This window comes from Salmo salar, chromosome 19 (assembly GCF_965601325.2).
Source record: "Salmo salar chromosome 19, fSalSal1, whole genome shotgun sequence".
Lineage (NCBI taxonomy): Eukaryota > Metazoa > Chordata > Actinopteri > Salmoniformes > Salmonidae > Salmo > Salmo salar.
In genome coordinates this window covers 30002513-30029468 of record NC_138309.1, presented here as the reverse complement: position 1 = coordinate 30029468, position 26956 = coordinate 30002513, and the positions used below count along the sequence as shown (strand labels likewise).

The window sequence follows — 26956 nt, the reverse complement described above, 5'->3', positions numbered from 1 at the left end:
TCGATAAAGCTGCGGGTCACAATAACGTGTATCCAGGCGAAATGTGAGCGTGCAACGAACTAGTTTTTATCATTAAAAAAGCGTTGTTTCCTCCTATTGTGGGAATCAGAAATGTCCGGTGCGAGAGAGGCAGGTTTAGGTTTCCAGGGTTAGAGTAGTGCATCAATTGTCGTATTCTGCAGTATAAGGGCGTTATACACCAGTTTAGTAGGTGGCGGTAATGCAACATTTATTGGATGCCAACCGCCGTGAAACTTCATCGAAGAAGTATGTGACGTCAGCTCTATGTTGCTTCCGGGTTTGCTTTATTTTCCCTGGCGGTCAGGTAGATTCTTTGTTGTTTTGAGTTATTAGATATTTATTTCAAAATGAACCGTATTTTCGGTCGAGGAAAACCGAAGGGACCACCACCAAACCTCACAGACTGCATAGGGAATGTAAGTATCTATGGAAATAACTTACAGAGTAGTGTCTATGACAAACAAAATAACTTGGCTTGCTGGCTGGCTAACTAGCTAACTGGATGACAGCTGATTGTTCTAGCAACAATGGAAGAAAGTTGTGACAGCCCATTGAAGACCTCTAGCTCATAAAATACTCTTTAGCTACTTAATGTTATCTTGAAAGTTAGTTTGATTAGCGTTGTAATAGTGTCCTATTGACTTAGCTAGCAAATTAGCTAGATGACCAATCGTCAATAGGGAGTTCAGTAGGGTGATGTTGGTTTCCAATGTAGACTAAAAGGTGTTGTTCCAACCAGTTTTATGTTTGACCAAATAAGGTGTTAAGCTAGTGCTATTGACTGTAAAAATGTATTGAAGGAAATGTAACATTGATTATTTGATCATTATAATAACTAATACATGTATTCAAATAACTTTTTTTGATACCACAAGTTCATTAAACATTTCCGACTCTTACAAGATCAATGAAAACAGTCGGCATGGTTAACTCGTGCCCGTTCTTTCTCTCTTAAGGTTGACTCGCGAGCGGAATCTGTTGACAAGAAGATTGCCAGACTAGATGTTGAACTGGTCAAGTACAAGGATCAGATGAAGAAGATGAGAGATGGCCCTTCAAAAGTAATATTTAACCCTACCCTGAGTGAAGCAGATGATGAGCTGTGATATTAGACATATGTTTACCTAAGTCATTCTATTACACATGTTGGCTAATGCTGTTCTTGAACAAAACAATACACAAGTATGGTCCCACTTGTTCTCAGCAGTATCTAGCTAGGTCTGATGTCATGTGAATTGTTTCCTGTTAATGTTTTCATCAGAACATGGTCAAGCAGAAGGCGATGAGGGTACTGAAGCAGAAAAGAATGTGAGTAACTTATGGAGTCTGTCAACGCATCAATAACCACAAATCAATCAGGACACATATCACAGTAACCTAATGAACCACATCAAGTAGCAGTAAACCGTCACCATAGTCAGGATATGAGCGCATAAAAACATCTGTATTGATCATTTCAATCTTGTTTTTCAGGTACGAGGGCCAGAGAGACAACCTCACACAGCAGTCCTTCAATATGGAACAGGCCAACTACACAATCCAAACTCTCAAAGACACAAAAACAACAGTAAGGGGCCACAGTAATGTACTGACTGTAGCACGCAGTCACAATTTACTGTAGTTGTCATGCCAGGCTGTTCTCTGGGTTAAAAATCTTGCATTATAGGTTGATGCCATGAAAATTGGAGCCAAAGAGATGAAGGCGGCATACAAGAACGTGAAGATTGATCAGATTGAGGTATTTGTCTTCTTCGAGTCCTGATGCACTACAACACCATTTGGTGGTCTAACGTAGAAGTGCAGTAGTTTTACTACAGACCCTTATCTTCAAAGACTCAACAGATTTCAGCCATCTGATCTGGGTCATATTCATCCAGGTAACGTGAATGGCCTATTGTAATTGAGAGATGTTTGGGTTAAGAGTGTCATGTTTTTCTGATGCAGGATCTCCAAGACCAGCTGGAGGACATGATGGAGGACGCCAACGAGGTGCAGGAGGCGATGAGCAGAAGCTACGGGACACCAGAGATCGATGATGATGACCTGGAAGCAGGTCAGTGCTGTAAGAGTATGACACAGCCACGGAGACAGTACACCGAAATGCAGTACATAACTGTATTGTGTTCCAACACGGTTGGTGTTGCTCCAGTACAGGATAGGTCTATATTAGAACATTGCTGTAGGTCAATAGATGGCATCATTTCCCGCCGCACTACAGAGTTTTGTTTTATTTCACCTTTATTTAACCAGGTAGGCTAGTTGAGAACAAGTTCTCATTTACAACTGCGACCTGGCCAAGATAAAGTGTTGTTTACTTCAGCACAGTGATACAACAGCAGTCAATGCAGTCCTTATGTTAATAGACTGCATGTAATAACTGCGCATCAATGGCTGTGTGCGTGTGATCCCAGAGCTGGATGCCCTGGGAGATGAGCTCCTGCTTGATGATGACAGCTCCTACCTGGATGAGGCCAGCACTGCCCCCTCCATCCCAGAGGGAATACCCAGTGACAGGGCACCAAACCGGGTACATCTCTCTCTCTCTCTCTCTCTCTCTCTCTCTCTGACCACTGTATTCATGTTTAGTCTTGAATAATTCACTGGGGCATTATGTTAAAAATGCAATCACAACTGACACTGTTGTCAATACAGAAGACGGATGCATTGTTCAACGGGTTCAGTTTTGTTTTTAGGACATTACATTGGATGAAGACACATTCTGCACCCATTTAGACATAACTGGAGTTTCCTACAAAATTGTAATTTATTGTCTGTTCTACAGGATGGAGTTCTGGTGGATGAATTTGGCCTGCCACAGATCCCGGCTACATAATGGATGGACAGCAGGCAGAAACCAATGGCAACACTCCCAACCCTTTTTTTTAATGTATCATAGCCTTTTTACAACATATACACTGAGTATACCAAATATTAGGAACACCATCCTAATATTGAATTGAGCACCCCCTCCACCAAAATAATTATTCAACCCGTCTCCTCCCCTTCATCTACACAGATCAATAAGGGATCCTGGATTCACCTGGTCAGTCTGTCATGGAAAGAGGGTGTTCTTAATGCTTTGTATACTCAGTGTATATCTGACTGACATGCATTACATGGTGGTGGAAAGAGAAAAACAACTTGCCTTAATTAGGTTACCTTGAATTGAATAATTGATCATGTCAAAAATGTAAATCAAAAATCGATAGTGATGCTTGGCTATGTTCAAAATGATTGTTCTTTGTATGAACAAATGTACTTTTTTTCCCCTCCAAGGTGATTCTTGGTATTTGGATGTTCTAACTTTCTACTGCAGCACTGTATTGCCAACTACCAATAAATATACATGTATTATATATTTCAAATTGTGGTGGTCCATCATGGTGGATTAAAGTAGAGAAGACTAAATAAGTAGTTTCACTATACAATAGAACACTAGTAGTGTGTAGAATTTACAATTAATCAAAAGCTATAAATACATGATTTCTTGACTTTATGCTTTCTCTTCAGGTAGAAATGTTGGACAATGTGGCATTTTGAGATGACAAAAACAGTGCCCAAACTGTATAGCGCACAGTGTTATAGTTGTATGACAGCAACAAAGGCCTTATTTGAGCCAGTTATCACCAACTGAGCCTGTAGCTGAGGGGGAAGATATTCAACAACCTCGGTCTTGTTCCGAAGCTTCTCAAATTCATAGTAAGGAATCTACAAAAACAAAAGACTTTATTAGTTACAGATGGAGCACTGAGAGCAAAGAGTAGATCCAAATGAATACAGACATGCTCTTTTTTGACAGAGTAGATGCCTAGAGACAGGCAGAACACTAGCAAAGATGCTGAAATCAGAATTTACAGCAGACAGAATACCCAAAAAGGTCAAATCATCCAGTGAAACGGGGTATTGAGGGTTGCGGCATGCATTTCCGACCTGAACTTCATATCCCAGAAGCCTCATGGCCTCTTTTCCCAGTAAACCTCTTGTGGCCATCAATGCAAACTGCAAGTACACAACAAACTAACAGAGCGCATGGGCCTGAATAAAATAGCTATAGTACAACAATTTTATCACCTACAGTGCATTCGGAAAGTATTCAGACCCCTTGACTTTTTCCACCTTTTGTTAAGTTACAGCCTTATTCTAAAATTGATTAAATAATTTTTTTCTCATCAATCTACACACAATACCCCATAATGACAAAGCAAAAACAGGGTTTCAGATTTTTTTGCAAATATATTAAATATAAAAAACATACTTTATTCACATAAGTATTCAGACCCTTTGCTATGAGACTTGACATTGAGCTCAGGTGCATCCTCTTTCCATTGATCATCCTTAACGGAGCCATGAGGTCGAAGGAATTGTCCTAGAGCTCCGAGACAGGATTGTGTCGAGGCACAGATCTGAGGAAGGGAAGCAAAACATTTCTGCAGCATTGAAGGTCCCCAAGAGCACAGTGGCATCAATAATTCTTAAATGGAAGACGTTTGGAACCACCAAGACTCTTCCTAGAGCTGAAGCAAAGTATAGAGAGATCCTTGATGAAAACATGCTCCAGAGCGCTCAGAACCTCAGACTAGGGTGAAGGTTCACCTTCCAACAGGACAATGACCCTAAGCAAACAGCCAAGAGAACGCATGAGTGGCTTCAGGACAAGTCTCTGAATGTGTTTGAGTGGCCCAGCCAGAGCCCGGACTTGAACCCGATCAAACATCTCTGGAGAGACCTGAAAATAGCTGTGCAGTGACGCTCCCCATCCAACCTGACAGAGCTTGAGAGGATCTGCAGTGACGAATGGAATAAACTCCCCAAATACATGTCTGCCAAGCTTGTAGCGTCATACCCAAGAAGACTTGAGGCTGTAATCGCTGCCAAAGGTGCTTCAACAACGTACTGCTTTGTCATTATGGGGTATTGTGTGTAGATTGATAAAAGAAGAAAACGATATAATACATTTTAGAATAAGACTTTAATGTAACAAACTGTGGAAAATGTCATTGTTTTTACCTCTTGAAGATATCGTCGATTTCACTGACAGGCAATACATATCCATCCTCATCCAGCTTTATTTCCACATCTGAAACAAACATAGGGGCCGGATTTGTCTTTGCACCTTTATTTTCAGTATAGGTATAACCATAACATTGTCTGAAGCATTGAATTAAAGGTTACATGTGTTGTATCTTAAAATGTGCTGCCTGCATTACTTAGTGTGTAGCAGTATGGAGTGAGGACTCAAAGTGAAGTAAGCACGGGCCCCTAGTAGATCCACCAGTCCAGTTTTCACATAGTTGTAGAGGTGTCCGTCAACCGGCGTCTCCAGAGACCGACCAGGAGTGAGGAAAAACTTGACATGGTACATAGGATGGAGCCTTGGGCCCTGGGATTAAAACAGGGTGTTAGAGGTGAATCAGAGGATAGTGTGCTAGGATTGCAACACTGCAGTTGAGCAGAAGTGGCAAAGCTATCATATACAGTTGAAGTCGGAAGTTTACATATACCTTAGCCAAATACATTTAAACTCAGTTTTTCACAATTCCTGACATTTAATCCAAGTAAGAATTCCCTGTTTTAGGTCAGTTAGGATCACCACTTTATTTTAATAATGTGAAATGTCAGAATAATCGTAGAGAGAATGATTTATTTCAGCTTTTATTTCTTTCATCACATTCCCAGTGGGTCAGAAGTTTACATACACTCAAATGTCCATTTGGAAGAACCATTTGCGACCAAGCTTTTAACTTCCTGACTGATGTCTTGAGATGTTACTTCAATATGTCCACATAATTTTCCTTCCTCATGATGTCAACTATTTTGTGAATTGCACCTGTCAATCCTTCAGCAAAGCACCCCCACAACATGATGCTGCCACCACCGTGCTTCACGGTTGGGACGGTGTTCTTCGGCTTGCAAGCCTCCCCCTTTTTCCTCCAAGCATAACGATCAAATCAAATCAAATGTATTTATATAGCCCTTCGTACATCAGCTGATATCTCAAAGTGCTGTACAGAAACCCAGCCTAAAACCCCAAACAGCAAGCAAAGCATGTGAAAGAAGCACGGTGGCTAGGAAAAACTCCCTAGGAAAAACTCCCTAGAAAGGCCAAAAACCTAGGAAGAAACCTAGAGAGGAACCAGGCTATGGGCGGTGGCCAGTCCTCTTCTGGCTGTGCAGGGTGGATATTATAACAGAACATGGTCAAGATGTTAAAATGTTCATAAATGACCAGCATGGTCAAATAATAATAATCATAGTAGTTGTCGAGGGTGCAACAAGCACGTCCGGTGAACAGGTCAGGGTTCCATAGCCGCAGGCAGAACAGTTGAAACTGGAGCAGCAGCACGGCCAGGTGGACTGGGGACAGCAAGGAGTCATCATACCAGGTAGTCCTGAGGCATGGTCCTACGGCTCAGGTCCTCCGAGAGAAAGACAGAAAGAGAGAAAGAGAGAATTAGAGAGAGCATATTTAAATTCACACAGGACACCGGATAAGACAAGAGAAATACTCCAGATGTAACAGACTGACCCTAGCCCCCCGACACATAAACTACTGCAGCATAAATACTGGAGGCTGAGACAGGAGGGATCAGAAGACACTGTGGCCCCATCCGATGATACCCCCGGACAGGGCCAAACAGGCAGGATATAACCCCACCCACTTTGCCAAAGCACAGCCCCCACACCACTAGAGGGATGTCTCCAACCACCAACTTACCGTCCTAAGACAAGGCCGAGTATAGCCCACAACGATCTCCGCCATGGCACAACCCAAGGGGGGGCGCCAACCCAGACAGGAAGACCACGTCAGTGACTCAACCCACTCAAGTGACGCACCCCTCCCATGGACGGCATGGAAGAACACCAGTAAGCCAGTGACTCAGCCCCTGTAAAAGGGTTAGAGGCAGAGAATCCCAGTGGAAAGAGGGGAACCGGCAAGGCAGAGACAGCAAGGGCGGTTCGTTGCTCCAGCCTTTCCGTTCACCTTCACACTCCTGGGCCAGACTATACTTAATCATAGGACCTACTGAAGAGATAAGTCTTCAGTAAAGACTTAAAGGTTGAGACTGAGTCTGCGTCTCTCACATTGGTAGGCAGACCATTCCATAAAAATGGAGCTCTATAGGAGAAAGCCCTACCTCCAGCCGTTTGCTTAGAAATTCTAGGGACAATTAGGAGGCCTGCGTCTTGTGACCGTAGCGTACGTGTAGGTATGTACGGCAGGACCAAATCGGAAAGATAGGTAGGAGCAAGCCCATGTAATGCTTTGTAGGTTAGCAGTAAAACCTTGAAATCAGCCCTTGCCTTAACAGGAAGCCCAAACAGTTCTATTTTTGTTTCATCAGACCAAAGGACATTTCGCAAAAAAGTATGATCTTTGTCCCCATGTGCAGTTGCAAACTGTAGTCTGGCTTTTTTATGGAGGTTTTGGAGCAGTGGCTTCTTCCTTGCTGAGCGGCCTTTCAGGTTATGTCGATATAGGACTCGTTTTACTGTGGATATAGATACTTTTTTACCTATTTCCTCCAGCATCTTCACAAGGTCCTTTGCTGTTGTTCTGGGATTGATTTGCACTTTTCGCACCAAAGTACGTTCATCTCTATGAGACAGAACACGTCTTATTCCTGAGCGGTATGACGGCTGCGTGGTCCCATGGCGTTTATACTTACGTACTATTGTTTGTACAGATGAACGTGGTACCTTCAGGCATTTGGAAATTGCTCCCAAGGATGAACCAGACTTGTGAAGGTCTACAATATTTGGGCTGATTCTTGGCTGATTTCTTTTGATTTTCATGATGTCAAGCAAAGAGGCACTGAGCTTGAAGGTAGGCCTTGAAATACATCCACAGGTACACCTCCGATTGACTCAAATTATGTCAATTAGCCTATCAGAAGCTTCTGAAGCCATGACATCATTTTCTGGAATTTTCGAAGCTGTTTAAAGGCACAGTCAATTTAGTGTATGTAAACTTCTGACCCACTGGAATTGTGATACAGTGAATTATAAGTGAAATAATCTCTCTGTAAACAATTGTTGGAAAAATTCCTTGTGTCTTGCACAAAGTAGATTTCCTAACCGACTTGCCAAAACTACAGTTTGTTTACAAGAAATTTGTGGAGTGGTTGAAAAACGAGTTTTAATAACTCCAACCTAAGTGTATGTAAACTTCCAACTTCAACTGTAATTGATTTTGATTTGTAGTAACTCCTTACCTCATAGAAAGGGCATTCAAGCTTCACAGTCATGTAGAGTTGGGCCAGTACAATCCGGTCAACCCCCATGCCTTGTTGTGGAACACAAATTAATTTACAATTGTTAAACCAAAGATACTGCAACAATTGCAATTATGAAGAAGAGTAAAGTAAATGTGGGGAAATTCCATGGTAATGGAGATTTTTCAGTTTAAAATATACCAAACAAGTCTCCCAAATGGCGCAGCAGTCTAAGGCACTGCATCGCAGTGCTTGAGGTGTCACTACAGACCCGGGTTCAATCCCAGGCTGTGTCACAACCAGCCATGACTAGGAGTCCTATAGGGCGGCGCACAATTGGCCCAGCGTTATCCGGGTTAGGGGAAGGTTTTACTTGACTCATCACGCTCTAGCGACTCCTTGTGGCGGGCTGTGTGCCTGCAGGCTGACTTCGGTTTTTCCTCCGACACATTGGCGCAGCTGGCTCCCGGGTTAAGCGGGTGTTAAGGAGCGCGGTTTGACGGGTCATGTTTCGGAGCACGCATGACTCGACTTTCGCCTCTCCCCAGCCCAATGAGGAGTTGCAGCAATGAGACAAAATTGTAATTGAAATTGGGAAAAAGGGGGTAAAACACAAAAAACATACCAAACAAAAACATTTATTTAAAGTTTAACAAACCATAGAACTATGCACAATGATTAGCTTTTAACAATTTCCACAGACAATTTTACAAAAACACATTTACAGGAAGAACTGTGCAGATACAAAGTTCGGTAACAGAATAAAATAGATTTTACCGTAATTCTGTTATCAAACTTTGTCTTTTTTTATTTTATTTAATGTGTAAATTGTTCGAAGCAGTCATTGTGCATAGAGTAGTATTGTTTGTTAAACTTTGAAATTAATGGTTTTTGTTTGGTAGTGAGTCTCAGCATAATTCCGTTACTATGGATTTGCCCTGTGGGCTTATCAACCAGGACGCAGGAGTGCAGCAGGTTGAGGAGTGTTCTGGGCTGGAAATGAGAGAAGCGTGCGTACAGGATGGCCTCCACATTCCCGGAAGACCTCCCCAGCGTTGGGCGACAGGTAGCCCAGCTTCCCAAACGGGATGATCTGCCTGGCCACTTGGCTGGTGCTCTAGATGTCCGCCCGGGAGACTAAGCTCTCCGCCACAGCGTCAAACACCGGTAGCGACAGGATGTTCAGGCGCCCAAAGTACTGCATCACCTTGGTAACTGTCTCTGGGTGGGAAGTGAAAGCCATCTTTAGCACTTGCACCATGACCTCCACCAAGGAGTGTGCATAGCGTTTAGGAGGTCCTGGTAGCTGCCCTCCTCCCCTACTCCTGCCTGCAGCAGTCCGTATACAGCAGTGAGCTCTGCTAGGCTCCACAGGCCTGGCTCCTGCTCTATCACCTGCTCCAGCATCCCACAGCCCGAGCCCTCCAGGGCCAACAGGGCCTGGCCGAAGGTGCACAGCTGTCCACGCTCATCTGGCTCCCATCCAGCCGCTCCTGGCACTCCGACACCAGCGTGCCCCAGGGGTCCACGTAGAGGTGTGTGCAGGCCAGCAGGGCAGAAACCAGCCCAGTCTCCGTCAGACGGCTAGAGTCCTGCTCTAGCTGGCAGCACAGCACACTGAGGGGTCCTTCAGGGTCAGCCACGCGGTGCAAGGCTGCCGCTGCCATAGTGTCAGACGTGATCTCCACAGTGTGGAGGTGTGCAGGACCTGTCTGGAGGGAGAGCAACTCCGGGGCGGTCCAGGAAGGCTTTCTCTTCTGCAACAGTGGGTCGGTGCAGCTGGCCGACTGACGTAGAAAGAGTCCTTGGACATTTTACATTCTAGTCATTTAGCAGACTTACAGTAGTGAATGCATACATTTCATACATTTAATTAATAGATTTTTTTTTTGTACTGGCCCCCCGTGGGAATTGAACCCACAACCCTGGCGTTGCACACACCATGCTCTACCAACTGTGCCACAGGGAAGACTGGACAAACTCATACAAGCTGGCTGACTGAGTCTCCGACAGCGGTCTCTGGATACAGCGGTCCACTGAGGTCCAAAGGTACGCCACACACAGGGGCTCCCCTACCGGAGCGCACAGAAGTCTGGAGATGCGACCCAGCCCGCCTGGAGGACTAAGGTGTGCCCTTGTCTGCCCGAGTAGCTGAAGCCTCGATCACCTTTAAAGCCATGGTTCAGTTCCAGGACTCACCGGGTGGTTCCAACCTGTATGAGCATGAGAACAGATTAACTTTCAAAGCTCTGTTAGTTACCAAAAAACACTGAAGGCACAGTGATGCCAAAATGTTGTTCTTTTACCCAATAAATTACTGGGAGGTTATATGGAGAGTGCAAGTCTTTTTATAGTTTAGTTACCAGAACCACTACAGTAAAAGATTACGTGCTGTGGAATATTTACATCGGATTCAAGTGTTCACCATAAACACAGGTTCATGGAATGCCCCATTAATTTTGATGTTAATTAACCCTTGCTTGCGGTTATCAAACCACACACACTAAACATACCATGACCTAGCCATACAGTTAGAAAATTCATGCAAATGTCAGCTTTTGGCCAACTAATACAGTGCAACCCATAATCTAACAGGGGATGCCACAAAACACGTTAAAGATCCAGCCACCGGTCAAGCGTGGTTCTGTAACGAAGGTGCTCAGTAGTGGCTGGCCCCGTTAAGTCAATGGGCTGGGTTAATATTTTTCACTAAGCCACTAGGGGGCACTACAATGCCAGGAGTTACCAAAATAGACTTACTGAAGTTAGAGAAAGTTAGAATGTATATTTCAGTGTAAATATGGGAACAAGAGAATTGTTAACAAAAACCAGTTAAGTGAGTGGTAATTGATTCAGTAAATTGACAATCTGTTACAGTATGGTTTGGTATTTTTTGCTGTAACTGTGCCAGATGATTGACAGCTGCTATATGCATCTTTTGGGAATTTATTAAAAATAAACTGAGGACAAGGATCTGATACATTAGTTTAGCATCTAGATAATGTCTCAGGCTGCATTTACACAGTTAGTCTAATTCAGATCTTTGGCCAATCCTTTTTGCTAGGTATTCCTCTGAAATGTGTTGTTGCCATCTTTAAGATGACTGTATAAAGATTTAATCAATTTTAGTGTTCTACCAATTTCAAACTAACCCCGTCACCGTAGCTCTCTTTGACACGTCCACACACGCTAGGTGGAAAGGGTAATGACTGAGAAAAGTCCTTGTTAGGACATAACATACCAGCACAGGAAGAAGGGAACCATCAGCTTACTAGACAAGTCAGCATATTATTTCAACAGTTAAGTCATGATTTAAATAGGGTAAAGAATGGAGCAAAATACAAGTTGATAGAGTCATTTATTTAAAGCTTATATTTATTATAAATGTAAAAATTCAGCTAGACCAGACCATTTGAGTAGCATAGGAGCTTGCTTCCAGAGTTGCATTTTCCATTTCACGTCACAGACTAGTACATTGTTTTGCAAATTCACCATCACCCGCTACATTTCTTAATACAGATGTGCAAATCTGCCAGTATTGAAATGGGAGCTCACAGATATGTCAAAGCCATTGTTTCACCTTACTAAACATGGATTTATTAGAGCTGAGACATGCAGCAAGATGGTCTAGCTGGGGGTAAAAGAGTAGAGGGGTCAGAGAGAAACCAAAATACAACTGGCATGGCTGTGGCCTTAATCGTCCTTATCCTTGGCTCCGTGTTTTAGGATGCGTGTGAACTCCACATAGTTGAAGTTGCTCTTTTTGTCAATGGGGGCCTCCCTGAAGAGCTCGTCCACCTCCTCGTCTGTGAAGCGGTCACCCATTGTGGTCAGCAGCTCTCTGAGGTATTCCTCCTGGATGACACCTGAGGACAGACAGGGTGACAGTGAGACAGGTATGCGAAAATGCCCATGTCATGGTTACTCCGCTCTTGTGATGATGCATGGGTTATTCATTTGTTGACTCACAACCAACCCATCAGCATTTTTATTTTGTTTTTTTAAAACGCCAAGCATCTGGCCAACCCAATATGAAACAAAAACATTATCAAAGTTGACAGAAAGCATATTTCTGTATTTACAATCCACAGCCCTCTCAAGGGTGATATTTTGAAATTAAGTTTTGGGGGTAGGTATACTTAAGGAAATAAAACAAAATGCCCAATGTGCATTTGTAAGAATGAATTTCCCATATGGACCAGAGCCCTCACCTTTTAGCCTGGTAAATTTCTATGACAAATCCTGGGGCAGGCCAACTCCCTTTATCCTGAATAAACGGCCGGTTTATCTTAGCCACAAGTTAAGGACCAATGAAATCAGATACCCTCCCTCTCGCAAAGATGGTCGTCATCCCCTTCATTTGAGGAAGACACCTGATAAAATATGAAATATTTTTTGCGTAAAAAAATGGTAATGTTAAAATACCTATCACATTACACATTGAATGGCAGCATTTGCATTCCAAACTGTTTTCACACTATTGTATTTAGAAATGTGCAAAAGGCAAACTGACAGCCAACCAACCATTGACAAACCATCGATGGCAGTACCCTTTCAAATCAAGACTGGCAGCCATTGCTAGTTTTATTAAAATTGCCAGGGTTGGAGGTTCCAAACCCTTCTATAGATATGTCTATGACCGCAACAACGTGTTCCACAGAGAGGAGTGATAGGAGTGGGAAAAAGCACACGAAAGAGCATTTACGATAAGAAATAAAAACACAGCAATTCTACAAGCCCATTTAACACCATAGCCTTCTGACATTTTGAAACCAGCACAAATTAATATGACAAAGTGGCCCATGGATTGATGTTTCAACATTGTCTAAGAGTTTGGCGTACGACTAGCCATGTGCAACAAGCACCCTCAATTAATTACAAGCCTGCTAGAAATACAAGCATTCCAGGTCAGGCTTCAGCTGTACTACAATGGATGCGCAATATCCAACGTAGTACAGATGAAGTCTGAGCATTTAAGTACGCTCTCTCAGAGGACCTGAGCCCTAGGACCATGCCTCAGGACTAGCCGGCATGATGACTCCTTGTTGTCCCCAGTCCACCTGGCCGTGCTGCTGCTCCAGTATCAACTGTTCTGCATGCGGCTATGGAACCCTGACCTGTTCAGTGATTATTATTTGACCATGCTGGTCATTTATGAACATCTTGGCCATGTTCTGTTATAATCTCCACCCAGCACAGCCAGAAGTGGACTGGCCACCCCTCATAACCTGGTTCCTCTCTAGGTTTCTTCCTAGGTTTAGGCCTTTCTAGGGAGTTTCCTGCCACCGTGCTTCTACAACTGCATTGCTTGCTGTTTGGCGTTTTAGGCTGGGTTTCTGTACAGCACTTTGAGATATCAGCTGATGTAAGAAGGGCTATATAAATAAATTTGATTTGACCTGGAATGTGTAGCTAACTGAAGCTGGTTAGCTTTATAAAAGCCTGAGTAGATCTAGCTTGCTTCATAGTATACCACTCTGGTTTCATCATTTTGGGACTAAACCCCTGGAAGCCATGGTTTAACCCACCGGACCCAATGTTACTGGGACAGCCCAAACACCCAGTCTATGCAGCTAAGAGAGACTCCTCAGGAATTGTATCTTCATCAAGAACCCCACACACACACTTACCGGTCAGGCAGATGGAATCTAAGAATGAGGTCTGATACCAACAGGCTCAGTGAGTTTCTAGCCACAAGCCATCGACTGCTGAGCAGTTGAACCGGACTGAGCACACACACCACAACTGCTGCCACCAGACTAATTATACAGCTCCATTTATACACTTGCCCCCCACTACATGTGGAAATGGACTAAATTGTGCCTTCCTGTATAACTTACACTATGTTTATTCTATTCTACTGCCATTTACTTTGTTCGTATTTAATTATTGTCGTTGTTGCATTGTCGAGAAGGAACTTGCAACTAAGCATTTCGTTGGACCATGCATAGGACTAATAAAACTTGAAACTTCTCTACACAACTACAGCATTCATTATCAGTCTCTATAACAGTATGAATTTATACAGGCCAACACTCCTTTCCACTTGGAATAATTCCTTAAGAAAAACCCAATGATTTGTTATAGGCTTACCTGTGCCTTCTTCGTCAAAGCAGGCAAAAGCGTTTCTGATGACATCCTCAGGATCTGTGCCGTTGAGCTTCTCTCCGAACATGGTGAGGAACATGGTGAAGTTGATGGGCCCAGGCGCTTCAGTCATCATAGCCTCCAGGTAATCATCAGTCGGGTTCTTCCCTAAAAAAAAAGACAAACAGTGCCACATTAGAACAGATTGCATTCAACTCCCTGTCAACAGCAACCTAGTTTTACAATAGTATCGGCATAAATGGTTTCAATCATATAAAACAATGGTAACAGGGTGGTAGGGAATGTTGGACAAATGCATGTTCTTTGTGAATGCATGACTGTTTCAATGGAATGCCTCTCTCCTAACGCCAACTTACCAGCTGGGAGACAAACCCAACCTTAGCCTGGGGGTAAATATACTGAATCACCTTACATAACAAACCTAAACCCTTCAGCAAGACAGACTGGGTCCACAAACACTACAAAGTTTAACACTAAGCATTGAACAAAATATATGCAATCATTTAAAAGGGAGACCAACACAAGCACACTCAAAGATATCACAAATCATCCAGTGCCTCAGTTTCACATCGAGTGAATCAATGTCCAAGAGAAAACCATGGACAGATTTCAGCTCAGCTAAGGGGGGGCTTCAGATACACACCTAGTGAGGCAAGCATGTCATGCAGATCCTCCTTGTCAACAAACCCGTCGCGGTTCTGGTCGATCATGTTGAAGGCCTCTTTGAACTCCTGGATCTGAGACTGGTCAAACATGGCGAACACATTGCTGGTAGCGCGCTGGGGACGCTTCTTGGTGGTCTTTCCCTTGGCCCTTTTGCTTGACATTTTGGCTGTTTTGTGCGTTTACCTGCAAGGCTGAAAAGAGAACATTCCTGAATAAGACCACAGCACCAGATTTGTAATATCCTAAAAAGTTACTTACCCTTACCATTTCAATCAGACTTAGAAATAGTGTTTTGATGATGTCAATTAAGTTTAAATCTAGGGACAATAACATTTGAGGATACATAAGGGTCTACGAAAACAAGCAGGTAACCTGGCTCATGTCATTACCCAAAATAAGATTTGACTAGTCATGCCCAGCTTTCTGTGGCTATGGGCTAATCTAATTCAGACTCTGGCAAATTATTCCCCAGGGATGTGTCCTCACTGTGCTATAAATGGAAATGTTCTACTGCTGTGAAGGTCGTTTCTAGCTGTTTCCTTTGCACAGGATAGGATAAACTACAGATGTGAGAATAAATTCCCTTTTCAGGCAAGTTCAACGTCTTATTCAAAGAGGAAGAGGGCCACTGCCTCTAATATGCCTTCCTTCCTAGCAAGTAAGAGGGAGCCAGTGGTCCACGCCATTGATTCACTATTATGGCAACACGGCTGGATAAGACTGATTCAGTGACCTAATTTGAGGTTGAACAATGATAGGGGACTGAATTCAGACTTAAGTTCTTTCCAAGACCACATCATTTTCTATTGAAGGTAGGTGAGAAATCTAGTGACAGTCTAGGCATCATTAACATTCTATAATAATATTTCAAGAAAGAATTTAGGGGGGGAATCTCATGAACGGGGCCTATAAACTGCTGCCAGCTGTTAATACTTGCATAACCGAAAGTAATGTAGATAGTATCGTAGAAATTAACATGAAGCACAAATATCAATTTGCACAAATTTAGAATGACAGAAATAAACCAGATAGACAGCTGACATTAGGACTTGTGTTCTGAAAAACATTAGCATGAGCAACAATAATGGAATCTGCAGTTAGCCTTCAAAATAAAAAAGACACCCATTGAAACGGATGCAAACCAATACAAAAGTGTAACCATGCCACAATTGGACTAGATAACGCTAAACAAGGTTTGAACGTTATACAAATAGTTATAATTTGACAAAAAAATAAATTATGATCTAGTTGCACTGTATGCATTTGAATTCAGAATTTCATTGGGGGCATACTTATAAATAAGCACTCTACAGACTAACCTATGAATTGTTCTCCAATGAAATGGGGTATCAGCCTACCCAGTGACTCACAGAACACAACTTGGTAGAGTTAAAACAAATATTAGCATCTTAGCTCTTATTGTGGGACTCTGAAACAAACACTGGAAGTCATGCTAGCAGATAGCGCAATGACTGGAAGTCCATGGGTAACACTAGTTAGAGGTAGTTTTGTGAGCCAATGCCAACTTCCTTCATACTGGACAGACAAATAGAATCCACAAGTTAATCTGACTCATTGCCAAAATCCTGAAGTATCCCAGTCAACCTATGTGTATGGAACATTAATATTGTAATGTACATCATGACCTATGTGCACCCATGAAATTGGTTATCACCCTACTCAAGACACTCACAGAACATTACTATGTAGAGTTTCCACAAGTATTAGCATCATAACTCTTATTGTGGGAGTGAAAGGAGCAAAATTAAGCTCAGTCAACCAATGTGTATTCCACAGTCAAAGTCCAGCTATAAGAGCAAAGACGCTAACATGTGTAAACTCTACAGTTGTGTTCTTTGAGTGTCACTGAGTAGGCTGATAACTCATTTCATAGGTGCACAACAGACTAGTGCATAGAAGTATGACCTCAATTCAACTCTGAATTAAAATACAGAGCTGATTTCAGATTTAATTTTATGGGGTCAAACTAACGGTATTTTGTTGAACTTCTAACATGCCAACCTTGTTTAGGATGATCTAGTCCAATTGTGTCATGATTCCACCATTTTTATCCGTTTGCATCAGTTTCAATGGGGAACTTTTATTCTGAAGGTACACCACCGATTCCACTGTTGTTCACGCCGGTCGCAACACACTGGTGACGTTAGCGACATTGAGATAAAAACATTACGAATCCCAGGACGTCCGCTACGCTAGTTACTTTGTGTTGGTACACATTTGCGTCGTTATAATACTTAACCAGCTACCGTACGGTCTGTTATATGTAATTTAAAACGTTAAATATGCTAGTTAGAACAAAATGTTATTTATCCCCATGCAGGAAATACTGTCATTTTGGCAGCTAACAAAACGATTTAGCTAGCTTGCTAACCCCGCTAACTAAATCAGCCAGAAAACACATACATTCATATTAACACGAGTGTAACTTCGACATTTTAAGCTATATAACTGACAGTTCAAACGTAGCATGGAATTAACAAGTGAAATAATACTTCTTACGTTCAAATAAGCAAATATAAGACCTACCTAATTCCGGGAGAAAAAAAAAATGGATAGTTAGTTAGCCCGTGCTGCCCTCTCTCTCAACCACCGCCCTAACTTCCTAATAATGGTTTCGCACAGGAAATGCAGGCCAAACCAACTTCGGGAAATGGGGAGGACTTTAATATGTCTAAATCATTTGTATTCAATTATATTTTGCACCGTACAATAAAACAATACATATTTAGATATGTCTTTAATGTCTTTTAGCTTCGACTATACATAGTTTATGGAAATGCTCGTAAATCATTTCATTTTTACTTTGGTAAACCCCCACGAGGTAATGGTGTTTTCTCAAAAGACATTCTTGACATATGCCCAAATACGGAGAAAATAAATGCATCTTCCTGTGCCTAATCATGAGTAAGATAACGTTGCTTTGGTGACACCATTTGAATTATATTAAAACTCGGATTTACTTCATTTCACAAAACAGAATGAATATAGTTAAGCCATTTTCAACACTTCTACATTTTAGTCATTTAGCAGAAGCTCTTATCCAGAGCGATTTACAGTAGCGAATGCATACATTTCATACTTAAAAAAAAAAATTCTCCGTACTGGTCCCCCGTGGGAATCGAACCCAGAATCCTGGCGTTGCAAACACCATGCTCTACCAACTGAGCCACACGGGACTACAATTTTAGTTGAGCCCCACCCCCTTGTCAAAGGCCAAAGGAACAGCAAACGTAATTATTATTATTGATTTATTTGTACCAGGCAAGTCAGTTAAGAAGAAATTCTTATTTACAATGATGGCCTACCAAAAGGCAAAAGGCCTCCTGCGGGGACGGGGGCTGGGATTAACAATATATATATATATAAAAACTCAGCAAAAAAAGAAACGTCCTCTCACTGTCAACTGCGTTAATTTTCAGCAAACTTAAGATGTGTAAATATGTGTATGAACATAACAAGATTCAACAACTGAGACAAAAGAAGTTCCACAGACATGTGACTAACAGAAATGGAATAATGTGCCCCTGAACAAAGGGGGCGTCAAAATCAAAAGTAAGAGTCAGTATCTGGTGTGGCCACCAGCTGCATTATGTACGGCAGTGCATCTCCTCATGGACTGCACCAGATTTGCCAGTTCTTGCTGTGAGCTGTTACGCCACTCTTCCACCAAGGCACCTGCAAGTTCCCGGACATTTATGGGGGGAATGGCCCTAGCCCCCACCCTCCAATCCAACAGGTCCCAGACGTGCTCAATGGGATTGAGAGCCGTGATCTTCGCTGGCCATGGCAGAACACTGACATTCCTGTCTTGCTGGAAATCACGCACAGAATGAGCAGTATGGCTGGTGGCATTGTCATGCTGGAGGGTCATGTCAGGATGAGCCTGCAGGAAGAGTACCACATGAGGAAGGAGGATGTCTTCCCTGTAATGCACAGCGTTGAGATTGCCTGCAATGACAACAAGCTCAGTCCGATGATACTGTGACACACCGCCCCAGACCATGACGGACCCTCCACCTCCAAATCGATCCCGCTCCAGAGTACAGGCCTCGGTGTAACACTGTCTTAGGCGTCTCACAGTACAGACATTGCAATTTTTTGCCCTGGCCACATCTGCAGTCCTCATGCCTCCTTGCAGCATGCCTAAGGCACGTTCACGCAGATGAGCAGGGACCCTGGGCATTTTTCTTTTGGTGTTTTTCAGAGTCAGTAAAAGGCCTCTTTAGTGTCCTAAGTTTTCATAACTATGACCTTAATTGCCTACCGTCTGTAAGCTGTTAGTGTCTTAACGACCGTTCCACAGGTGCATGTTCATTCATTGTTTATGGTTCATTGAACAAGCATGGGAAACAGTGTTTAAACCCTTTACAGTGAAGATCTGTGAAGTTATTTGGATTTTTACGAATTATCTTTGAAAGACAGGGTCCTGAAAATGGGGCCTTTCTTTTTTTGCTGAGTTTATATAAATATAGGACAAAACACACATCACGACGAGACAACACAACACTACATAAAGAGAGACCTAAGATAACAACATAGCAAGGCAGCACACATGACAAGAACATGGTAGAAACATGGTAGCAACACAACATGGTAGCAGCACAAAACATGGTACAAACATTATTGGGCACAGCCAACAGAACAAAGGGCAAGAAGATAGAGACAACAATACATCACTCAAAGCAGGTACAACTGTCAGTAAGAGTGTCCACAATTGAGTCTTTGAATGAAGAGATTGAGATAAAACAGTCCAGTTTGAGTGTTTGTTGCAGCTCGTTCCAGTCGCTAGCAGTAGTGAATTGAAAAGAGGAGCGACCCAGGGATGTGTGTGCTTTAACAGAATGTGGGATGTGTGTGCTTTAACAGAATGTGACTGGCAGAACGGGTGTTGTATGTGAAGGATGAGGGCTGCAGTAGATATCTCAGATAGGAGGGAGTAAGGCCTAAGAGGGATTTATAAATAAGCATCAACTAGTGGGTCTTGCGACGGGTATAGAGAGATTACCAGAATTATCCCTAATAGTGCTATTTAACTACTTAATAGTTTGGTTGTTCACGGTATGAGCTATTGCTAGTTTACTACTATGATCCAATAACCATCTTTTAAATGAAAAAGGAATGCATTCTGCCAGTTCCCAAGAGAGCTGGAATGGTTCTTAGTCTGTTGAACAGTATAACACTTTCTTCATCAGCAAGTTCAGCAGATGGGAACCACTACAATGGCAGGAATGAGCAATGGCGAACTCATCTTGAGAACATAATGTGTTCATGTTTACTGAAAGGAGACAGCGGGTCGCTGCTCCAAACTGGGATGGTGAGGAGAGCTTAACATGGTTTCATATTCACCAAAAAACAAGCTCTAGGCTATGTCTAAACAAGTAACAACAATACATTTTTTCAAGCATTTCTGGGATCCATGAAGACAAACAATAACATTAACATGTATAAAATAATAGCAAATCTCTAGACCATTAAACCAATACGAACACACTTGATTCAGTTCATTAATAAGCCATTGATTAGTGAATTTAGTGGGTTGTGCCTGTCTGACCAAAATCAAAGAATCTTGCCTGGAAACATGACCTCATATTGCACTGCCCATATTCAACCACTTGAGGGTACTAGTCTCATGGGGGGGGGGGGGGGGACTAAAACAAAGTTTCCATTCATAATTACAATCGATCAACTTCCAGTAGAAGTTTCACAGAAGACTTACCTGAAATTATTCTGACTCTCCATGATCTAACACGCCCATTCCTACCCACTGGTCAATAGTAGTGCACTATATAGGAAATAGGATGCCATTTGGGCTCCCGAGTGGTGCAGTGGTCTAAGGCACTGCATCTCAGTGCAAGAGATGTCACTCTAGTACCTGGTTCAAATCCAGGCTGTATCACATCTGGCTATGATTGGAAGTCCCATAGGGTGGTGCACAATTGGCCCTGTGTTATCAGAGTTTGGCTGGAGTAGGCTGTCATTGTACATAAGAATTTGTTCTTAACTGCCTAGTTAAATAAATTTGGAACTGCAGGTTGTCATAGGATGAAGTCATTAGCCCACCATTTTATCACATTCCTGGTTGGGAAGGCACTTGAGCTTTAAATGGAAGAGTGAAGAATTCTTTGAGGAAAATATCCTCCATATGAGTCAAAAATACAGTGCTGTCAGGTAATTGGGGGTTATCTTTAGATTAGAGTAAATTACTGTAGTTTTAGTTTAAACCCTATTGAAAAGCAACACAATTTCCTTTGATGTTCAGTCACACAAAGACAGCTGGTCTTTTGTTATGTTGTATGTACCATAGAGATATGTGATTCAATATGACATTCTATTGTAAATGTACCTCCATAGGTGTCTGATTGGTCAATGCTCTCTCTATCAGTAGGAACTACTGAAGATACCAAAAAAAATGCATTCATGATCTGTATTCTGGAAATAGCATTATGAAGACATTTGTATAGTGATGCAAGGAATAAGGCATAGGCTAAAAGTGGATGACCTGTCTTGGAAAGTTGTTCAAGCAAAGAAAGAATCACAGACTAGTGATCTTATAGTGTTTTGTGTAATCTGTAAAATCCTTCATCGCCTCATAACAAAGCAGGAGCCATAACAAAGCAGGAGCCTTAGTATTCAATCACTACTCAGAGGATGTCACATTTGTCAGTTTCATGTGCAGGGTCAAAAGGCTATTGACTGCAATGAGTAGGGCTCCAACCACATGATAAAACATGGGTATGTGCTCTCTCTCTTTCATGCAAGCACACACAATGCTAACTGGCATTTGTTATATGTGACACAGGCAACAATAGCATGGCTATAGTTAGTGACAGACACAGCTGAAGCTCTCTTAGATATTGTGAGGAGCCAAGACAACCGTGTGAAGTGTAGGATATTGATCATTGGCACAATATGAGACGAAAATTACACAATTTATTCCCTTTTAAGATAAAGTCCAAGTTATGGGGTCAGCCCAATAAGATTGATCAGAGTAGTATATAGGGCTGCCAGGCAACCAGAAGTTCAGGTGTGAGGCCTAAAGTGACCTTTCTAAACGTGAATATGATACAATGACAAAAACCTTGATAGTCATTAATACATCTAAGGTCTTCTGTACGAGAAAATACCCATGTTTAAATAGCAAATGTATAAAGTATTCCATTAATGGGACACTGATGATGGGTTAGGCTATACTCTTTCCAATAAGTGGTGTCAAAAATACAGTAACACTGACTGATGATGAAAGGCTACACATTGTTTGTACAGTAGGCCTTGTCTAAAATATAGGCCAACAGGTAGAGAGAGTAATTTTTGGCTTTGTAAATAGTCACACTCGTCAATGACCAACATATTCAAACGTCGCTGGAACTAGGTTGGGTCTGCTGCTCTCTTCCTAGAGCTGTGATAGCTTCAATCCGCTATGCACTCGTCTATATTTATCGGGCCTCCACGCCATAAAAGGACGTAACTGCGGTTTGGCCATTCTATAGAGTGCCAATATTATTTTTGTTGTGTAGACGGCTGCCCTGTCCTCTGCTACCGCACACACCTGCGGCTTTGCCTGGATATCAAGCTTCGTTGACTTACACCTGCAGTTGGATCACTTTTTACTTTGCTTTCAGCAGTTGGTGGCTTTTGGGCCTAGGTAAGTTATCGCGATACGAGTAACTGTTACGATTTCTGCTTCATCAGCAAAATAGAAGTAACCAGAGGTAATTTTTTCATAATTCGTTGTTGAATATTATTTTATGTTTAGTGTGCATTTTGATGGTGTGATTGTTTGCAATGTGAATCCTGTGCTATGCCAGCCTCAGTCGCACACTGCAATTTGGAATTTCAGATTCACAGGCTCTTCTCATATTAAAATCATGCCCTATTGGATTGAACAACTACTGAACCAGTGCACCTGTTGCCCTCCACTCATGTCAGTTAACATACTATGCCTATTGCCGTTTAGAACAGGCATAAAGTATTTTCAAAGAATCTGGAAATCCATTGGTTTCCATTAACAGGAAATAGCCTTAGGCTACATCAGTCAAGTTATTTGGAAAAACCCTCAAAATATTTTAATTCTACATCTACTGAATCAATTTGGCAAATTTTACTATCAGGAAAAACTTGTGCATTTTATTCCTTATCCACTGATGTTGATAAGTAGGCTACACTTGAGTTGTGTACAGAGCATGAAGATATTGATCTGCCACAATCAATATAATTTCCCCCCTAATCCAATAGAGACAATGAAGGTCATGACCTTTCCTCTGTGATTATTTCAAGTAACATAATACAATAACAACAAATATCATCAAGACAAACTGTAAATGAAACTGAAACATTAAACAACTAATAGCTTACAAAAGTACATTTCGCAACAATGCTTTAACTGTATTGAACAAAACCATTCTCAAACACTAGCTAAGCAGACAGGCAGACCACAAGAGACTGAGAATTCAGTGCTCGTGCCAGGAACACCGTGAAGGATGTCTGGATCAATACCTTTCTACCAGAAACAGCACCGCCACTATGACCGTGGCTACCGCAGCAAGGAGGTGGGGTCGGCTGTTAGCCAATACCAGTCGAGCAGCAGCAGCAGCTATGCCATCCACAGCAGAGCCAGTGCCAGTCGCAGTGCCAGCAGGGGGTAAGGAGGAGCAGGATGCCCTGCAGCACAGTAGCTCTGGCCCATATCCATGCATCCCCTCCATACTGGTGTTAGACGATGGCCCTGCTGCCCTTGTAACCCCATCACCCCCACCCACCTTACTTCCTATCTCATACTTCTGGCAACTTTTCCCATGCCATCCATGGCCTCCACATCAGTTGGTCATGCTTAGTAACCCTCATTTCTCTGCGTTAAATAATTATTCTTCTACTTCCTGCTTCTACACCTGCGGTATTAATTTTTGACCACTCCCAGTAACATTCTTCAACCTTATCTGTTTTCTCTAAAACCATTCCACAAATATAATATGTCTGTGAATCCTGCATGAAGTTCCAAGTAGCCCGTTGCATGGATACTGTGTATATCATTGTCTGTTGCACACTGCTCTGTCTGCTTTTGAACTAATGCACTTTTTCTTTTAAGACAACCTTCTCCTAGTTCCCACTGTAGCTCAGTTAACCAGAAATAGAACATCTCAGATTCACATCGGCTAAGTCGTCATAAATGTTTGGTGCAGGCTGGGTATAATCAAGCTTTAAAGGACTGCACTGTGTTGCATAATGAAGTGTTATCGGCCTTTGCCATGGCCTATAGACTGAAATAACATCCTGACCCATGCATACCATGTCTTTGGAAATGTGAGCTGTGGTGTAGATTCACTGCTCTAGTTGTCTAAACCCCAGTTTTAATGGTTTACTTCCTTGGTCTTGTTTCCCTATTAAGATATTTTGTTTTTATTTTATTTATTATTTATTTCACCTTTATTTAACCAGGTAGGCCAGTTGAGAACAAGTTCTCATTTACAACTGCGACCTGGTCAAGATAAAGCAAAGCGGTATGACAAAAACAACAACAGAGTTACACATAAACAAACGTACAGTCGATAACACAATAGAAAAATCTATATACAGTGTGTGCAAATGTAGGGAGGTAAGGCAATAAATAGGCCACAGAGGCGAAATAATTACAATTTAGCATTAACACTGGAGTGATAGATGTGCAGATGATGATGTGCAAGTAGAGATACTGGGGTGCAAAAGAGCAAGAGGGTAAGTAATAATATGGGGATGAGGTAGTTGGGTGTGTTATTTACAGATTGGCTGTGTACAGGTACACAGATCGGTAAGCTGCTCTGACAGCTGATGCTTAAAGTTAAAGAGGGAGATATAAGAATCCAGCTTCAGTGATTTTATAAAAAACAAAATTGCAATTCGTTCCTGTCATTGGCAGCAGAGAACTGAAAGGAAAGGCGGCCAAAGGAAGTATGGGCTTTGGGGGTGACGAGTGAAATATACCTGCTGGAGCGTGTCCTACTGGTTGGTGTTGCTATGGTGACCAGTGATCAGAGATAAGGCGGGGCTTTACCTAGCAAAGACTTATAGATGACCTGGAGCCAGTGGATTTGGAGACGTTTATGTAGTGAGGGCCAGCCAACGAGAGCATACAGGTCGCAGTGGTGGATAGTATATGGGGCTTTGGTGACAAAACGCATGGCACTGTGATGAACTACATTCAGTTTGCTGAGTAGAGTGTTGGAGGCTATTTTGTAAATGACATCGCTGATATCAAGAATCGGTAGGATAGTCAGTTTACTAGGGTGTATTTGGCAGCGTGAGTGAAGGAGGCTTTGTTGCGAAATAGGAAGCCGATTCTAGATTTAATTTTGGATTGGAGATGTTTAATGTGAGTCTGGAAGGAGAGTTTACAGTCTAGCCAGACATCTAGGTATTTGTAGTTGTCCACATATTCTAAGTCAGAACCGTCCAGAGTAGTGATGCTAGTCGGGCGGGATGGTGCGGGCAGCAATCGGTTGAAGAGCATGCACTTAGTTTTACTAGCATTTAAAAGCAGTTGGAGACCACAGAAGGAGTGTTGTATGGCGTTGACGCTCGTTTGGAGGTTTGTTAGCACAGTGTCCAAAGAAGGGACAGATGTATACAGAATGGTGTCGTCTGCATAGAGGTGGATCAGAGAATCACCAGCAGCAAGAGCGACATCATTGATATTTACAGAGAAAAGAGTCGGCCCGAGAATTGAACCCTGTGGCACCCCCATAGAGACTGCCAGAGGTCTGGACAACAGGCCCTCTGATTTTACACACTGAACTCTATCTGAGAAGGAGTTGGTGAACCAGGCGAGGCAGTCATTTGAGAAGCCAAGGCTATTGAGTCTGCCGATAAGAATGCGGTGATTGACAAAGTCGAAAGCCTTGGCCAGGTCAATGAAGAAGACTGCACAGTACTGTCTTTTATCGATGGCGGTTATGATATCGTTTAGGACCTTGACCGTGGCCGAGGTGCACCCATGACCAGCTCGGAAACCAGATTGCATAGTGGAGAAGGTACGGTGGGATTCCAAATGTTCGGTGATCTGTTTATTAACTTGGCTTTTGAAGATTTTAGAAAGGCAGGGCAGGATGGATATAGGTCTATAACAGTTTGGGTCTAGAGTGTCTCCCCCTTTGAAGAGGGGGATGACCGCGGCAGCTTTTCAATCTTTGGGGATCTCAGATGATTCGAAAGAGAGGTTGAATAGGCTAGTAATAGGGGTTGCAACAATTTTGGTGGATAGTTTTAGAAAGAGAGGGTCCAGATTGTCTATCCCAGCTGATTTGTAGGGATCCAGATTTTGCAGCTCTTTCAGAACATCAGCTGTCTGGATTTGGGTGAAGGGGGGGGGGGGGGGGGCTTGGGCAAGTTTCTGCAGGGGGTGCTGAGATATTGGCTGGGGTAGGGATAGCCAGGTGGAAAGCATGGCCAGCCGAAGAAAAATGCTTATTGAAATGATTGATTACTGTAGATTTATCGGTGGTGACAGTGTTTCCTATCCTCATTGCAGTGGGCCACTGGGAGGAGGTGCTCTTAATCTCCATGGACTTTACAGTGTCCCAAAACTTTTTGGAATTAGTGCTACAGGATGCAAATTTCTGTTTGAAAAAGCTAGCCTTAGCTTTCCTAACTGACTGAGTATATTGTTTTAGAGAGCGTTTGACAGTGATGAGGGGAGGTCGTTTGACCGCGGAACCATTACGCACGCAGGCAATGAGGCAGTGATCGCTGAGATCCTGGTTGAAGACAGCAGAGGTGTAAATAGAGGGCAATTGGTCAGGATTATATCTATGAGGGTGCCCGTGTTTACGGATTTGGGGTTGTACCTGGTAGGTTCCTTGATAATTTGTGTGAGATTGAGGGCATCTAGCTTAGATATTTAGGATGTCCGGGGTGTTAAGCATGTCCCAGTTTAGGTCACCTAACAGTACCAACTCTGA

The 26956-nt window shown here is 42.6% G+C and overlaps 3 protein-coding genes and 1 pseudogene across 5 annotated transcripts in view; 2 read left to right on the top strand and 2 right to left on the bottom strand.

Annotated features, from left to right (window-relative positions):
- Positions 1-249: 249 nt before the first annotated feature.
- LOC106578693 (charged multivesicular body protein 5) lies at positions 250-3379 on the top strand. Its single transcript, XM_014157796.3, has 8 exons — positions 250-437; positions 978-1082; positions 1283-1329; positions 1495-1588; positions 1688-1759; positions 1966-2074; positions 2433-2548; positions 2804-3379. Exons 1-8 carry the CDS (start codon positions 369-371, stop codon positions 2852-2854), a joined length of 663 nt encoding a protein of 220 aa, XP_014013271.1. The 5' UTR covers positions 250-368; the 3' UTR covers positions 2855-3379.
- Positions 3380-3600: 221 nt separating this feature from the next.
- On the bottom strand, positions 3601-10413 carry LOC106578713 (FAST kinase domain-containing protein 3, mitochondrial-like; annotated as a pseudogene).
- A 1162-nt stretch (positions 10414-11575) lies between these two features.
- LOC106578694 (myosin regulatory light polypeptide 9) lies at positions 11576-17648 on the bottom strand. The gene is made up of 4 exons (XM_014157797.3): positions 17556-17648; positions 14986-15199; positions 14328-14489; positions 11576-12100 (listed from the first exon to the last, which is right to left on the bottom strand). Exons 2-4 carry the CDS (start codon positions 15167-15169, stop codon positions 11928-11930), a joined length of 519 nt encoding a protein of 172 aa, XP_014013272.1. The 5' UTR covers positions 15170-15199; positions 17556-17648; the 3' UTR covers positions 11576-11927.
- Positions 17649-22414: 4766 nt separating this feature from the next.
- Positions 22415-26956, top strand: part of LOC106578695 (myomesin-1) — a 44629-nt gene continuing 40087 nt past the window's right edge. Inside the window, exons 1-2 of one of the 3 annotated variants that reach the window (XM_014157798.3) lie at positions 22415-22671; positions 23442-23667. In XM_014157798.3, coding sequence (XP_014013273.3) covers positions 23507-23667 — 161 coding nt within the window. In that variant the 5' untranslated portion in view covers positions 22415-22671; positions 23442-23506. The remainder of the gene's footprint in view (positions 22672-23441; positions 23668-26956) is intronic. The other 2 variants (XM_014157799.3, XM_014157800.3) reach the window with 2 other exon arrangements.